This window comes from Phyllobates terribilis, unplaced genomic scaffold (assembly GCF_046119375.1).
Source record: "Phyllobates terribilis strain yellow unplaced genomic scaffold, ASM4611937v1 Scaffold_3__8_contigs__length_932513732, whole genome shotgun sequence".
In the NCBI taxonomy this organism is placed as follows: domain Eukaryota; kingdom Metazoa; phylum Chordata; class Amphibia; order Anura; family Dendrobatidae; genus Phyllobates; species Phyllobates terribilis.
Genome location: NW_027362763.1, coordinates 16,983,485 through 17,001,186, shown reverse-complemented (window position 1 = coordinate 17,001,186; position 17,702 = coordinate 16,983,485). Strand labels below are relative to the sequence as shown.

General features: G+C 45.2%; 1 protein-coding gene across 2 annotated transcripts in view; it reads right to left on the bottom strand.

Moving 5' to 3' along the window:
• Window positions 1–17,702, bottom strand: part of LOC141258694 (uncharacterized) — a 202,892-nt gene that overhangs the window by 148,120 nt on the left and 37,070 nt on the right. The window contains exon 1 of one of the 2 annotated variants that reach the window (XM_073673702.1): window positions 12,629–12,994. The exons of the other annotated variant lie outside the window; for it this stretch is intronic. Coding sequence (XP_073529803.1) covers window positions 12,629–12,955 — 327 coding nt within the window. The 5' untranslated portion in view covers window positions 12,956–12,994. Of the gene's footprint in view, window positions 1–12,628; window positions 12,995–17,702 lie in introns of those variants that run through there. 2 annotated transcript variants of the gene reach the window in all.

Sequence of the window (17,702 nt, the reverse complement as noted above, 5' to 3'; positions counted from 1 at the left end):
CATATCACTTCTCCCCTATGCCTCAAAACTACTGGAACAACATGTCCATTCTGAACTGTCCTCCCACCTCTCCTCCTGCTCCCTTTTTGACCGCCTACAATCTGGTTTCCGACCGCACCATTCTACTGAAACTGCACTGACTAAAGTCACAAACGACCTACTAACCGCCAAATCTAAGCGACACTACTCTGTCCTCCTCCTCCTAGACCTGTCATCTGCCTTTGACACAGTGGACCATTCCCTCTTACTACAGACTCTCTCATCTCTCGGCATCACAGACTTGGCCCTATCCTGGATCTCCTCATACCTAACAGACCGGACATTCAGTGTCTCCCACTCACACACCACCTCTTCATCTCACCCCCTATCTGTCGGTGTCCCCCAAGGTTCAGTTCTAGGACCCCTGCTCTTCTCCATCTACACCTTAGGCCTGGGACAGCTCATAGAGTCTCATGGCTTTCATTATCACCTCTATGCTGATGACACACAGATCTACCTCTCTGGACCCGATATCACCTCCGTATTAACCAAAATCCCACAATGTCTGTCTGCTATTTCCTCCTTCTTCTCTGCTAGATTTCTAAAACTTAACATGGACAAAACAGAATTCATCATCTTTCCGCCATCTCATTCAAACCACATATCCAAGCCCTTTCCACTTCCTGCCGACTCCAACTTAAAAATATCTCCCGGATCCGCACATTCCTAAACCATGAATCTGCAAAAACACTAGTGCACGCCCTCATCATCTCCCGCCTTGACTACTGCAACCTCCTGCTCTGTGGCCTCCCCTCTAACACTCTCGCACCCCTCCAATCTATCATAAACTCTGCTGCTCGACTAATCCACCTGTCCCCCCGCTATTCCCCGGCCTCTCCTCTCTGTCAATCTCTTCACTGGCTCCCCATTGCTCGGAGACTCCAGTTCAAAACCCTAACCATGACATACAAAGCCATTCACAACCTGTCTCCTCCATATATCTCCGACCTAGTCTCCCGTTACATACCTGCACGCAACCTCCGATCCTCACAAGATCTCCTGCTCTACTCCCCTCTTATCTCCTCCTCCCACAACCGTATACAAGATTTCTCCCGTGCTTCCGCCCTACTCTGGAACTCTCTACCCCAACGTATCAGACTCTCGCCTACCGTGGAAACCTTCAAAAGGAACCTGAAGACCCACCTCTTCCGACAAGCCTACAACCTGCAGTAACCACCGCTCCACCATACCGCTGCACGACCAGCTCTACCCTCACCTACTGTATCCTCACCCATCCCTCGTAGATTGTGAGCCCTCGCGGGCAGGGTCCTCGCTCCGCCTGTACCAGTCGCTGTCACATTGTGTTCAAGATTATTGAAATTGTTCTTGTATTATACCCCCTTTTTCACATGTAAAGCGCCATGGAATAAATAGCGCTATAATAATAAATAATAATAATAATGACACTATTTATTTTACCATACAGTGTACTGGAAAATGGGCGGGGGGAAAAAAAATCCCAAGTGCGGTGAAATTGCAAAAAAAATGCAGTTCCATAATCTTTTTTATTTATTTATTTATTTTTTTTTTATTTACCATGATCACTATATGATTTTCCAGGTCAGTATATACGTATATACCAAACGTGTATTGTTTTTTTTTTTATTATTTAAGTGGTGAAAAAACTTTCTGAAATATGTATAAAAAAAAGTTTTTCCATTTGTTGCCATTTTCTGAGACCTGTGCTGACGTTTTACTGATACTATGTTGGAATAGATACAATGTTTTGATTGCTTTTTATTGTATTTTAGTGCAATGTTGCGGCAACCAAAAAAAACGTATTTTCGTCATTTTGATTTTTTTTTCTCGTTCCGCCATTTACCGATTGGATTAATTTATTTTATACTTTGATATATCGGACATTTATGAAAGCAGAAATGCCAAATGTGTATTTTTTTGTTTGATTTTTAATGGGGCAAAGGGGGAGTGATATGAACTTGTGTTTTTTTTTATTGTATTTGATAGTCCCCTTAGGAGACTTGAAGCTGCGAACGTCCATTCGCCTGTGTTACACGTAGCAGGGCTTCAGCACTGCAATGTATATTAAAAATTTAGATTTCCTATGAACATGGACCAGGAGCCGGCGTTCACAGAAGGATCGTGATGACAGGAATGGGAGGCTTCAGTAGACCCCCTGCTGTCATGACGGGGGTTTTCCAGCCGGCATGTATTAAATGCCGCTGTCATTGATTGATAGCGGCAATTAATTGGTTTACGGCTGCGGGTGGATCTCGGATACACCCGCAGCTGTTTGAGGCACTTGCTGACTGATCAAATCATTAAGTGCGGGGAAAGATGCAGGCTCAGTGACGGAGCCCGCATCAAAGGCAGGGACACGGCCGATGAAGTAAATATACATCATCGTTCATGAAGGGGTTAAAGAAATGGCCGAACCACTGGTTCTATGACCAAATCAATGTAACCTTGTGCTGTTAGTGACCTGCAATGAAGAATAGAGAAGTCCAGCTACAGAGCCTTGTAAAAACTCGTCACGCTTCATGAACATTTCCACATTTTTCCATGTCACACCCACAAACTTTAATGTATTTTATGTTAAACCAACACAAAAAAGCAATATCTGTGATGTGTAAAGGAAATGATACGAGGATTTTTAATTATATTAAAAATGAAAGTCTGATAATTGTGAGAATCATTATATTCAGCCCCCTGTAGTCTGATGCCCCTAAATAAAATCCTGAGTGACCATAGCCCCCAGAAGTCACATAATTCGTACACTGCGACTACCTGGGTGCAATTTCTTCTCAGTATAACTACAGCTCTTCTAGAAGGCCTCAGAGGTTTGTGTGAGAACAATAGTAATCAAACAGCATCATGAAAAGCAAGGAGACCACCAGGCAGGTCCAGGATAAAGCTGTGGGGAGGGGTAAAGCAGGGTTAGGTTATAAAAAATAGCCCAAGCTCACAACATTTCACGAAGCAATGTACAATCCATCATCCAAACCTGGAAGGAGTACGGCACAACTGGAAACCTACCAATACATTGCTGTCCACCTAAACTGACATCCCAAGCAAGGAGAGCACAAATTAGAGAAGCAGCTGAGAGGCCCATGGTTACTGAGGAGCTGCAGAAATTCACAGCTCAGGGAGGAGAATCTGTCCACAGGACAACTATTAGTTTTATACACCACAAATCTGGCCTTTATGGAAGAGTGGCAGGAAGAAAGCCATTTTTAAAAGCAAAATACTTGAGACAGGGGTGTAGGTTCACCTTTCAGCAGGACAACAATCCTAAACATCCTGCCAGATTTACAATGAAGGATTTAGAGTTCAGAGAATATCCCTGTGTGTGAACGGCGCAGTCAGTCCAGACCCAAATCCCAGACAATCTGTGACAAGATGTGAAAATTTCTGATCGCAGACGTCTCCATTCAATCTCACTGAGCGAGACCAAGTGTGCAAAGAAAAAGGGGCAAAATGTCACCTAGATGTGTGAAGCAGGAGAGATAGACCCCAAAATACTGCAACAGTAATTACAGCAAAAGGTGGTCCTATAAAGTACTGACTCAGGAAATGAATAAAAATACATCTCACAAATGTTCACATTTTAATTTTTAAAATATTTAGAAAACATCGTATCATTTCTTTCAGGATTTGTCAGGGACGACACTGGGTAGATCACACAATATCCCACCGCTGCAGTCACTCTGTTAAGATTTGTTAGATATTCACGCACACATGATCCCGATTACTCACTACATAAGTATCGGCAAGCGAGCAGAAAGCGTATGGCGTACACACCTCTGGATTCCAACGCATGGAATATGTGTATACGCCCCCGGTACGATCACTGCCAGCTTCACGATAGCCCAATTAATAATATTCGCTGCCACCACCGATAAATTTTAAAATATAATACAGGCCTGATCGGACGCCTGCGTTCTGGTAGCATATATGGCTTTAGGGGAGTAAAGATTACAGGACAAAAGAAACAGGACTATTACATTTTATATTTAATCCAAAAGGGAGGCTGTGTTTATGAAAAATATACAAAAGGTTTTACAAAAGGAGACAATATAATGCAGAATATACAGTTACACAAAATAAATGTGATTAACAAGGAACTTACTAAAAAGATCGCAGAGACAATTCAGTTTAGCTGGAGGGGAGGCGCTCCGATGCCATTTCAGCGAACATGACCCCTTGCTTATAGAATATATACCTCCCAGCAACGAGTGTAGATCACTCTTCAGCTGCTTCTTTTATGCCGAAGGGGGAACTTGCCCACATACTCCCTGTGATGACCTCACGTGGGGGGTCTCCGCCCTTTATGGCTTTATTAAAATATCTGGCTTCCGCGATAACTTCTCGCTGGTTGATTGCAGAAGCCCAAAAAGTGATACCATCTTTTCCATTATGAATTTACCTTTCTTTAGAGACCACACATGACATGGCTGCGGTCTGTTATTTTGTACTTTTGCATTACTGCTCACCGGAGGGGCATACAGCTACAGAAAATTAAGCATATTGCTCCTTAGCCGACTCTGCCGCTAAAAATACGTGTCCTATTATTATCGGAAGTATAGAACTTCAGATAGTCCAAATTTCGTGTCGGTGCCGGCCAGGCTGTAGATTTCTGTTAAGCAAAAGGGGGATGCCCTTGGGTGAGAGAGAATTCTTTTGAAGCCAGCAACTGAGTCCTTCTCACCTAGGAGTAAATTTCTCACAGGCCGGTGCCACTAGAAAACACATTCTTATGTTAATTGGGTTAGTAGTTCCCTTTGTACTAGCATTTGACTTTAAACCACTTCTCCTGTGTGTGCTAATTTGCATACAGACAGCTCCGTAGATTGTCAGCTGTGCTACGCTGACAAACAGCATTGAGGATAGGGAATGAGGGGTTTAGAAAAATCCTTAATATATTCATTATATTTTTATGACAATTTCCTTTACATTTCACAAATACAAGCTACTTTGTGTTGGTGTCACAGAAAATCCCAATAAAATATACTTACGTTTGTGGCTTTAACATTAAAAATATGTAGAAAAGACGAAATATAGAAGAGTTTACCTCTCCACTCAGCAGATAATAGATATATATTAGGGTTTACCTCTCGGCTCAGCAGATAATAGAAATATAGAAGAGTTTACCTCTCCACTCAGCAGATAACAGAAATATAGAAGAGTTTACCTCTCCACTCAGCAGATAATAGATATATATTAGGGTTTACCTCTCGTCTCAGCAGATAATAGAAATATAGAAGAGTTTACCTCTCCACTCAGCAGATAACAGAAATATAGAAGAGTTTACCTCTCCGTTCAGCAGATAATAGAAATATAGAAGAGTTTACCTCTCCACTCAGCAGATAATGATAGAAATATAGAAGAGTTTACCTCTCCGCTCAGCAGATAATAGAAATATAGAAGAGTTCACCTCTTCACTCAGCAGATAATAGAAATATAGAAGAGTTTACCTATCCACTCAGCAGATAATGATAGAAATATAGAAGAGTTTACTTCTCCACTCAGCAGATAATGAGAGAAATATAGAAGGGTTTACCTCTCCTCCACTCAGCAGATAATAGTAATATAGAAGAGTTTACCTCTACACTCAGCAGATAATGATAGAAATATAGAAGAGTTTACCTCTCCACTCAGCAGATAACAGAAATATAGAAGAGTTTACCTCTCCACTCAGCAGATAATAGAAATATAGAAGAGTTTACCTCTCCACTCAGCAGATAATAGAAATATAGAAGAGTTTACCTCTCCACTCAGCAGATAACAGAAATATAGAAGAGTTTACCTCTCCACTAGAGATGAGCGTTGTTCGACTCGAACTGTTCGCCAATCTCAAATTCGAGCTGTTTTGGGCGGTGTTCGAGCCGTTCGGCGAACATGAACGATTTGAAAAAAATTCGGCTGTTCGAGGTTATGTTCGATAACTGTTCGTGCACCAAAATCATAACTGGATTTTTTCTCAGTAATGATGAAAATTAATGTTAATACGCAGTTTGAGTGTACAGCGGGCCATCTATACCAAGCTCCACCAGCTTTTAAATTAATAATAATTTTTAGCTGCATCTAGCCCTGAAAATAATTTTTCTTTCCAATAGTGGTAGCAATAGAAATATGGGGCGCGCTCCTGGCTTACAAAAATATACGCTTCATAACAAAAAACACCAGCCTAGCGCACTGCATTAATAAGATGGCATCATCGTCTCTCCCAGTGCTAGGCCTACTATGCCGGCTAGCATTCCTGTGCCTAAAACACAATGTATGGGTCCGCGCTAGCCACTATGCTGAGGGGTCTAAAGTTGCTGCTAACGCTTTATAACAATTCAATTGGCAGATTTTCACAGAGCTCTTCCACAACGCCCACCCATCGGGCAACAGTTGCCCACCTTTCCTATGGGATCTAGTGGCGAATAGTTGATGCCATTAATCAGAGCGTCAGTTGCCCCGTCGACATGGCAAGCATACGGTAAGGCATGGGAAGAGTGGACACGACTAGTAGCAGGCAGACGGGTTGACCAATGTGAACAAGCCAGATTACAAGTCACCATAGAATCTCTCCACCAGCTAATGATGAGGGGCATATCAGGGGCGTCAGCGCAGCGGTGTCTGACCGGAGTAGCATTTCACTTCCAACTACTGAATTGGGGAGATGTGACAAAGATTCATCATCAGACAATCCATAAAAGTGTGGAAAAGGGGTCAGCCAAGTCAGGAGTGTAGACGTCACGTCCCGTGTCACTAAAACGGATTTCTCACATCATATCCCTAACACCATTAACATGACACTCACAATTTGAAGCAACACTACTGTCTACTGCATTTGTGATCGCCTTCTTCGGGGCGCTCTGCATAAGAGAATTAGTCCCTCAATCCAAAATTACCACCAGTGGAGGCTTATTACACCAGGACGTAGTCATAGCCAATAATGCAATAAGTCTACGCATACACAAATCGAAAACGGTTCCAGCGGGCAGGGGCACTTGGGTACTTCTACAACCCACAAACGGTACACTGAGTCGGGTAACAATAGTAAAAACATATCTAACCATCAGATCACAAAGTAATTTCTTCCTATCACACATTGATGGAACGCCATTATCAAGATACCAGTTCCAAGCTATATTTAATAAATGCATAACATAAGCAAGGGAACCACCCCAAAGATTACGGGACACACTCATTCCGCATAGGCGCGGCCATGGAAGCAGCAAGAGCAGGACTGTCAGAAAAGGAAGTTCAGAGGATAGGGAGATGGCGATCCACGTGTTTGGCAAGATACATAAGACCGGACTTGTTATCCTAACGTGGTTTGTTTCTTTTACAGGTGAAGCTAAGCCAACAGTGTGGGTAATAGGCCACTCGTATATATATTGGGCAGAAAAAAGGGCTAAAGTCCGCCCAGGCGGGAGGAAATTAGAGTTTCATAACACATATTTCAACTGGAGAGGTATTAGAGGCCTGCTATGGCCACAGGTACTAATGGAGGTAATCAAGGTAGGGAGAGAGGCAAGATGTCCGGTCATCTTAGTTATACAGGCTGGGGGAAACAACCTAGGTCATCACAAGAGCGCATAACTAATGGCAGTAATGAAACTAGACACTGAGCGCTTCAGAGAATTTTTCACAAAACTAGCTATAGTATGGTCAGAGATTGTGCCGATAGCGGTATGGCAAGGTGCGCGAGACATCACGGCCATCGAACGGACAAGGCGGGTAATAAATATTCGGATGGCAAAATTTAGAAGAGACAGAGGCGGTGTAGTGGTACGACACCGACAACTGGAAGGAGATAAAGCAGGCCTCATACGGCCCGACGGTGAGATTCACTTTGTGCACAACTGGTGTTTTGTGGAAAAGCACATGTAAGATTCTGCAACAGCGTCTGCAGATACTCCTGCATGCGTCAATCCCTTTTTATGGCAGGAATTATTTCGGCAAATTTACTTTTGTACCGGGGATCTAAGAGTGTGGCAACCCAGTAGTCGGGATTATTTTGAATTCTGCAATCTGAGGGTCATGTTGCAGGTAGTGCAGCAAGAAGGCACTCATGTGTCTTGCGCATCCAGGAGGACCAAGTCCTTGTTGTGTTGCTAGCGAGGTAAGAATCATGCTTTCTTCCTCTGCCCTCTCCCCCCAACCTCGCACAACAGAAATGTGATCAAGGTCTCCCTCATCTGATGAGTCTTCCATGCCCATCGCCAGTTCATCCTCCACTTCTTCCTCGGCTCCTGCACCTTCCTCAACAGTTTGGCTGCTACCATGCGCCCTGGTTAATCCCTCTCCCCCACCCTCCCATGCCTGCCGCCTTGGGGCTGCCAAATGTCGGGACCTTGGAGATGTTATCCCTTCCGCATACGACTCCTCCTCTACTTCCTCCACCTCCTCTTGTCCCACCACCTGACTCTGAATTCTGTTTAATGTGTGCTCCAGCATGTAAATCACCGGAATAGTCATGCTGATAATGGCATCGTCGTCAGCACTAAACATCTTCGTCGCCATTTCAAAACTGTGCAGAAGGGTGTGTGGCGCCCCTGAGGGTTCAGTCGCCACAGAGTTACTGCATCTCACCCAGAGGTGTGGTATCTCACCCTCAGGTAAGGAAGGCGTATGGCTCGGGACCCTAACACCAGCATCCAACACATACCCGCAGTGGGGGTAGAGCGAGATTGCTCCTAAGGGAGAGCACAGTCCCAGGTCCCTAGCTGGTGGGAGGGTCCTATGTAGTGGGTGCTTAGGGGAGCAGCTTAGGGGAGCACATGACAGGGAGAGTATAAATAGGAAGCCATCTTAGAAAGAGCAAGCCAGTCAGAGGAGGAAAAGTGACAGGAGCAGAGTTTCGGCATGAGCTCTGCTCCGGAGGTGGGCCTAGCCTGGGAGGCCCAGGACTGAAGGAGAGAAGAGAGGAGTGGGAGCAGGAAGGCTCCAGGAACCGAAGGGACCCTAGGGCTACGGGCCGTGCAGAAGGCCACCCGTACTCCCGCTTCTACCAGGAGGTAGAGGGGTCAGGCCAGATAAGGGGAGCCGGTCCCTCAACTAGAGGAGAAACAGCAAGGCTCAACTAGAAACCGGAGGCTGCAGCATTTCATGTACTGCAGGCAAAGGTCCACACCAGTCTCACTAAGAAGGTAGCCACATAGGACCCAGGGGACGGAACATAAGTCGCCCGCCAAGGCCCGAGGATACCGGATAGAAGTGTCACTGGGTGTGAGGTGCAGGGAGAAGGCCAGAGAAAGGACACACAGAAGGGGGTCCTGCTGAGTACTCCAGAGCTATCTGGGGGTGGACTGAGCCCCTCACTGAGTACGCACAGCACGAAGGGTGAGATTGCTCTGGTACCTGTAATCTGGACTGCAACAACTGTGAGTAAAGATCTTGGGACTGCATCACACGGACTCTGCGTTCATTACTGACTCCCTGCACTACAACCACCATCATCCACCCACACTGCCCTGAAGCTACACTCTTCCTGTGGGGAGTAATAATACCATTGCTGCAAAACCACCAGCTTCAGAGGACTGTTCCGCAGCGGCAGCCCCTTTGTCCGCACTCCACAGGTGGCGTAGTCGGACATTCTAAAATCCATATATACAAATTACCCTTGGATTGACCGCCCTGGGTCACGGACCGGGTCACCGCCACAGTGACTACAACCCCCAGCGTCTAACGGCCCGGCTCAGGGTACCCCACGGCCCAGGGGACGCGTCAGCTTCATAGGTCCCTGATCTGAGACCACTCCTGCAGCGTGATTTGCCCCACCTCTGGATCTCGTTGGCCCAGGCTATACGTCAGAACGTATTGCACCAGGGCTTGTCGGTGCTGCCACAGTCGCTGCAACATGTGCAGAGTTGAATTCCACCGTGTCGGCACATCGCATTTCAGCCGGTGAACTGGCAGGCCCAACGACTTCTGTAGAGATGTAAGTCGTTGAGCTGCGGGATGCGAACGGCGGAAGTGAGCACACAGTGACCGTGCCCTCTGCAGAAGGCCATCTAGTCCGGGATAGTGGGCTAAAAATTTATGGACAACCAGGTTCAACACGTGAGCCATACAAGGCACGTGTGTGACATTGCCCCGGCGAAGGGCCGCACCCAGGTTTGCAGCATTGTCGCACACGGCCTTCCCTGGTTGCAGGTCCAGTGGAGACAACCATTCATGAAACTGGGTCTCCAGAGCTGACCACAACTCCTCAGCTGTGTGACTCACATTTCCCAGACATTTCAAAGTAAACACTGATGCTGTTGAGCCCTGCTGCCAGCATAGCAAGGAGGTGTGCAGGATTCCTTCTGCGCAGTTAGATAGCAGGTGGCATTACCAGACAGGCTTTAGGTGCAGGTGGAGAACCGAGAGGAGGTTGAGGAGGCAGAAGCAGTGGAGGAACTTCGAGATAAAGAGGATTGACGCAAAACTCGTGGGGACGGTAAGACTTGGACAGCAGCCCCTTGTCCTGCTGTCACCATAGTTACCCAGTGCCCAGTCAGCGACATGTAACGCCCCTGTCCATGCCTACTCGTCCAAGTGTCTGTGGTGAAATGCACCCTGTCACATACAGAGTTTCTCAAAGAAGCGGTGATGTTGTGTGCGACATGCTGGTGGAGAGCAGGCACACCTTTCTTTGAGAAGTAGTGCCGACTGGGCATCTGGTACTGGGGCACTGCGATGGACATAAGGTCTCGAAAATCCACTGTGTCCTCCAGGCGGAAAGGCAGCATTTCTGTAGCCAACAGCTTGCAGATGGTGAAATTCAACCTCTTAGCTTTCTCATGGCTAGGAGGAAATGGTCTTTTACTTTTCCACATCTGAGGGACCGAGGGCTGGCTGTTGTGCTTTGACGGGGTTGAGTAGGGTGTCCCCGGCAAACTGCCGGTCTGTGAGGAAGATGCAGGCGGACATGTTAGGTTGCCTTGATCCAAAGGTGGTGCTCTCAATGTCAGAGAGCGCTCAACACCAGCAGGTGTTTCCACTTCCCAATGAACTGACGACCTGCCAATCACACTGGCTTTTGCAGGTTAAGAGGTGGCAGGTCAGCGTCCAAAAACATATGTGACTGCTGTCCCCCCAGTCACAGAGGATGAAGAGGCCGCGGATGCACTAGATGGGGCAGACAGTGGTTGGCCCAGCCTGCTAGGCCGCATTGTAGCACTGTGAGCTTCCCACTGCAACTTATGCTTCATATCCATGTGACGGTACATGCATGAAGTACTCAAACTATGGATTTTTTGGCCTCTACTTAGCTTTTGGTGACAAATATTACAGATAACACGAGTTGGGTCATCCTTATGATTCTGAATAAATGCCCAGGCTATGCAAGGCTTAGAGCCCATGCGACCTGAAGAGCCACTACGACTTGTGGTCAGAGGCAGAGTTGTGGTTGAGGATGCAGTTGTTGACGTGCTTCCAGTACTCCGTCTCTGTCCAGGAAGGCGCAACCTAACCTCGTCGTCAATAGCATCTGTGACGCCCCGCTGCGCTTGGTATCACAGATCCTAGAAGAGTGTATTGATGGAATCCTCCACAAGAGGCCCCCATAAACATTCACACATCTCCACCTTCCACCTCAGACCAACAGAGGGAGCCAGTTAGGGATATAAATAGGGAAGGTGGAGCTAGGCAGTTCAGTTCCTCTGAAGAGTTCCTGCAGTAGAGAAGCCTAAGAGAGGTCATTCTGCAGTGGAGCTCAGTCTAGTCTAGAGAACTCAGTTAATAGTTCAGCAGTGGAGCACGAGGCTCCTGCTAGCTAGATTCAGGGAGCCCAGATAGAGCTTAAGATGTGCCGGCGCATAAGATCTGTGAAGCGCGGCAAGCTGCCGTTAGTGTGTATAGCCTAGTGAGGGCCCGAGTAGGCCGAAGGAGAGTGGCGAGTTAGTACATATGGGGCAGAGGAGCTTAACCAGCTCACCCCGAAGCATTTACCGGACACCGTATCCGAGCTTACCGGGATCTCTATGACCCAGTAAGGCATAACCGGAATCCCTGGAGAACTACAAGTCCCAGGATCGCTAAGGTGCTGATACGTAACAGAGCCAGGAGACGCTTAGGCCCTGCATACTGGGAGCGTGAACTCCAAGAGAAGGCCCTACCACAAAGTCAGCCAGCGCAGGACAGAGACAAAGTTAGGCCTAGCTCCAGGCAGGTCAGAAACTTACTACGCAGAGGCAAGAAAAAGGAGGCCCTACACCCGCTCATTGGGGAGGATCCTGATATGCACCCTTCACCCTACAGTGCTCCGGGATGTGCCTGAATTTCCTCCAGTAAAAGGTACTGAAGTGACTACCGTGTCCGTTCCCGTTCTTGCTCTGACCCAGCTGGGTCTCGCCTGTCCTGCATTCCCCCTGCATACGCTGCCCTGAGACCTAGCTCCACCTGTGGGGAGCTATACCATCGAGCTGCTTTATCACGGGCCTCAGTGGACTGCTGCAGCGCTGGTGCTTCTCACCAGATACCACAGGTGGCGTCACGAACTCTTATAAAATTAACAATTATCCACCCTTTTAAAGAGTGACCCCAGGGTACGGGCCAGGGAGCCGACCACCGCGACATCCCCAAGGCCAGGCAAAGGCCCGGGTGACCTCATCAACTGGCTGACTGTGGGTTGACAGTAAGTGGGATCTCCTACCTTGTCATCATCACCCTGTGTGTTATCACACCCGTCGTCCTCAAAGCCAACCTCTTCCTGCCCTGGCCGAGAAGTCAAGTTGTCGCTAAAATCAGGTATTTGAGTCTCATCATCGTCTTCATCATTGTCTCCACCAACAGGAGTTACAGTTTGGGAACGAGGGTCTACATTATGCTTAGAACCTTCTTCATCTGGTCCTGGATCCAACTTATAAAGATTCTGGGCATCAGTGCAGATCATTTCCTCATCTGGATTAACAGAAGCTCTGGAGAAGACCTCCGTTTCCCAGGCTATAGTATGAGTAAACAGCTCTGCAGACTCAACCATCTGTGTTACCCCATACTCAGACGGGCAGCTGGAGACTTGGGAGCTGTGAGGAAGCAAGTGCGATTGGGGTGACACCTCTGAGGACTGGAGTATTTGTGATGTTGAAATTGAGGTGGAGGAGAGCCCACTTGAAGGAGCACTTGATATCCGTTGAAGCACCTGCTGTTTTTGTGCCTCATCTGGAATTTGTAGCGATGGGCGTGTGGGCGTGTCTGTAAGAAAGGGATCGTATCACATTGTCCACTCAGCAGATAATAGAAATATCGAAGAGTTTACCTCTCCACTCAGCAGATAATAATAGAAATATAGAAGAGTTTACCTCTCCGCTCAGCAGATAATAGAAATATCGAAGAGTTTACCTCTCCGCTCAGCAGATAATACAAATATAGAAGAGTTTACTTCTCTGCTCAGCAGATAATAGAAATATAGGAGAGTTTACCTCTCCGCTCAGCAGATAATACAAATATAGAAGAGTTTACCTCTCCACTCAGCAGATAATAGAAATATAGAAGAGTTTCCCTCTCCATTCAGCAGATAATAGAAATATAGAAGAGTTTACCTCTCCACTCAGCAGATAATGATAGAAATATAGAAGCGTTTACCTCTCCACTCAGCAGATAATAGAAATATAGAAGAGTTTACCTCTCCACTCAGCAGATAATACAAATATAGAAGAGTTTACCGCTCCACTCAGCAGATAATAGAAATATAGAAGAGTTTACCTCTCCAATCAGCAGATAATGATAGAAATATAGAAGAGTATACTTCTCTGCTCAGCAGATAATAGAAATATAGAAGAGTTTACCTCTCCACTCAGCAGATAATGATAGAAATATAGAAGAGTTTACCTCTCCACTCAGCAGATAATAGAAATATCGAAGAGTTTACCTCTCCGCTCAGCAGATAATACAAATATAGAAGAGTTTACTTCTCTGCTCAGCAGATAATAGAAATATAGGAGAGTTTACCTCTCCGCTCAGCAGATAATACAAATATAGAAGAGTTTACCTCTCCACTCAGCAGATAATAGAAATATAGAAGAGTTTCCCTCTCCATTCAGCAGATAATAGAAATATAGAAGAGTTTACCTCTCCACTCAGCAGATAATGATAGAAATATAGAAGCGTTTACCTCTCCACTCAGCAGATAATAGAAATATAGAAGAGTTTACCTCTCCACTCAGCAGATAATACAAATATAGAAGAGTTTACCGCTCCACTCAGCAGATAATAGAAATATAGAAGAGTTTACCTCTCCATTCAGCAGATAATAGAAATATAGAAGAGTTTACCTCTCCACTCAGCAGATAATGATAGAAATATAGAAGCGTTTACCTCTCCACTCAGCAGATAATAGAAATATAGAAGAGTTTACCTCTCCACTCAGCAGATAATACAAATATAGAAGAGTTTACCGCTCCACTCAGCAGATAATAGAAATATAGAAGAGTTTACCTCTCCAATCAGCAGATAATGATAGAAATATAGAAGAGTATACTTCTCTGCTCAGCAGATGATAGAAATATAGAAGCGTTTACCTCTCCACTCAGCAGATAATAGAAATATAGAAGAGTTTACCTCTCCATTCAGCAGATAATGATAGAAATATAGAAGAGTTTACCTCTCCACTCAGCAGATAATAGAAATATAGAAGAGTTTACCTCTCCACTCAGCAGATAATGATAGAAATATAGAAGAGTTTACCTCTCCACTCAGCAGATAATGATAGAAATATAGAAGAGTTTACCTCTCTGCTCACCAGATGATAGAAATATAGAAGAGTTTACCTCTCCACTCAGCAGATAATAGAAATATAGAAGAGTTTACCTCTCCATTCAGCAGATAATGATAGAAATATAGAAGAGTTTACCTCTCCACTCAGCAGATAATAGAAATATAGAAGAGTTTACCTCTCCACTCAGCAGATAATGGAAATATAGAAGAGTTTACCTCTCTGCTCACCAAATAATGATAGAAATATAGAAGAGTTTACCTCTCCACTCAGCAGATAATGATAGAAATATAGAAGAGTTTACCTCTCCACTCAGCAGATAATAGAAATATAGAAGAGTTTAGCTCTCCACTCAGCAGATAATAGAAATATAGAAGAGTTTACCTCTCCACTCAGCAGATAATAGAAATATAGAAGAGTTTACCTCTTCACTCAGCAGATAATAGAAATATAGAAGAGTTTACCTCTCCATTCAGCAGATAATAGAAATATAGGAGAGTTTACCTCTCCACTCAGCAGATAATACAAATATAGAAGAGTTTACCTCTCCAATCAGCAGATAATGATAGAAATATAGAAGAGTTTACCTCTTCACTCAGCAGATAATAGAAATAGAGAAGAGTTTACCGCTCCACTCAGCAGATAATAGAAATATAGAAGAGTTTACCTCTCCAATCAGCAGATAATGATAGAAATATAGAAGAGTTTACCTCTCCACTCAGCAGATAATGATAGAAATATAGAAGAGTTTACCTCTCTGCTCACCAGATGATAGAAATATAGAAGAGTTTACCTCTCCACTCAGCAGATAATAGAAATATAGAAGAGTTTATCTCTCCATTCAGCAGATAATGATAGAAATATAGAAGAGTTTACCTCTCCACTCAGAAGATAATAATAGAAATATAGAAGAGTTTACCTCTCCACTCAGCAGATAATGATAGAAATATAGAAGAATTTACCTCTCTGCTCAGCAGATAATAGAACTATAGAAGAATTTACCTCTCTGCTCAGCAGATAATAGAACTATAGAAAAGTTTACCTCTCCACTCAGCAGATAATAGAAATATAGTAGAGTTTACCTCTCCGCTCAGCAGACAATAGAAATATAGAAGAGTTTACCTCTCCACTCAGCAGATAATAGAAATATAGAAGAGTTTACCTCTCCGCTCAGCAGATAATAGAAATATATTAGAGTTTACCTCTCCACTCAGCAGATAATAGTAATATAGAAGAGTTTACCTCTCCACTAGAGATGAGCGGTGTTCGACTAGAACTGTTCGCCAATCTCAAATTCGAGCTGTTTTGGGCGGTGTTCGAGTTGTTCGACGAACCCGAACGATTTGCAAAAAATTCGGCTGTTCGAGGTTATGTTCGATAACTGTTCGTGCACCAAAAGCGTGTCCTGCATGTCTGGCGCTATTTTGAGCACCAATCATGCAGGGATTGTCTGCCACTCACTGTAATGCCACAGCCATGGTGGTTGTGGCATTACAGTGATTGCCCAAATCGATGGGAACAGTGCCAACAGTGAAACATGAAAAGCGGCAATTCAGCAGCGGCATAGACCGGTACCCGACAATTTAGAACAGAAAGAATAGAGCATCACACATAGATTAGATAGATAGAAACAAGTCAGCCACATATATACGAAGTACAGTGACAGTGTTGCTTACTGTACTTGTCATTTAGTGTAAAGGATTTATTAAAACAAAATAATAGTGTTTTCATGCACTGTCTCTTTAAAAAAGCCGGCCGGCAATTCAGCAGCGGTACCCGACAATTTAGAATAGAAGGAATAGAGAATCACACATAGATTAGATAGATAGAAACATGTCAGTCACATATATATGAAGTACAGTGACAGTGTTGCTTACTGTACTTGTCATTTAGTGTTAAAATAAAGGATTTATTTAAAAAAAAATTGGCGTGGGGGTCCCCATAATTTTAAGCTCTAGCGGAGGTTAAGCAGACGGCTGGGGCAGATGTTTGAAGCCTGGGAAGGGGGTAATACCCACGGAGCTTCCCAGACTACTAATATCAGCCCCCAGCTGAATACCTAGCCTTTACTAGCTATTACAATGGGGGACCCCCCCCCCAAAAAAAAATGACGTGGGGTCCCCCCTATTTTAATAGCTAGCAAAGGCTAGGCAGACAGCTGGGGGCTGATATTAATAGCCCAGGAAGGGTGCATGAATATTGGCCCCCTCCCAGGCTAGAAACACCAGCCGTCAGCCGCCCCAGAACTGGCGCATCCATAGGATGCACTAATTCTGGCACTTAGCCTCGCTCTTCCCACAGCCCTGTAGCGGTGGCAGTGGGGTAATAGGGCTGGGGTTGATGTCAGCTTATAATGCCAGCTGACATCAAGCCCAGGTTAGTAATGGAGAGGCGTCTATAAGACACCCCCATTACTAACCCCATAGTCAAAGTTAAAAGAAAACACAAACACCCAGAATAAACTACTTTAATTGAAATAAAGACACATTCCTTTATTGTTCTAAATTAAACCATACTTACCACCACGCCCATTCCAGCTGAAGCCAACGATCTCTTGCAATAAAAGTAAAATAATAAACCAACCTCATCCTTACCTTTCCATTGTTCCCACGACAGCTTCAGCTCTGCTACATCGAGATGACAGGCTGGACCGCAGCAGAACGCTGCCATCCAGCTTGCCATGACGCGGACACTGAGAAGCGCAGGCATGCTTGCGCTCCTCAGTGTCTCGCTGTGACGGCATAAAGATGAGACGAGTTCATGTCCAATGAACTCAGCTCACCTCATGCACGTCACTGACAGCGTGGGAGAATTCTCCTGCACTCAGCGCTACAGCGTGAGAATTTTCCCACGCTGTCAGTGACGTGCATGAGGTGAGCTCATTCATGTCCAATGATCTCAGCTCACCTCATGCACGTCACTGACAGTGTGGGAGAATTCTCACGCTGTAGCGCTGAGTGCAGGAGAATTTTCCCACGCTGTCAGTGACGTGCATGAGGTGAGCTGAGTTCATTGG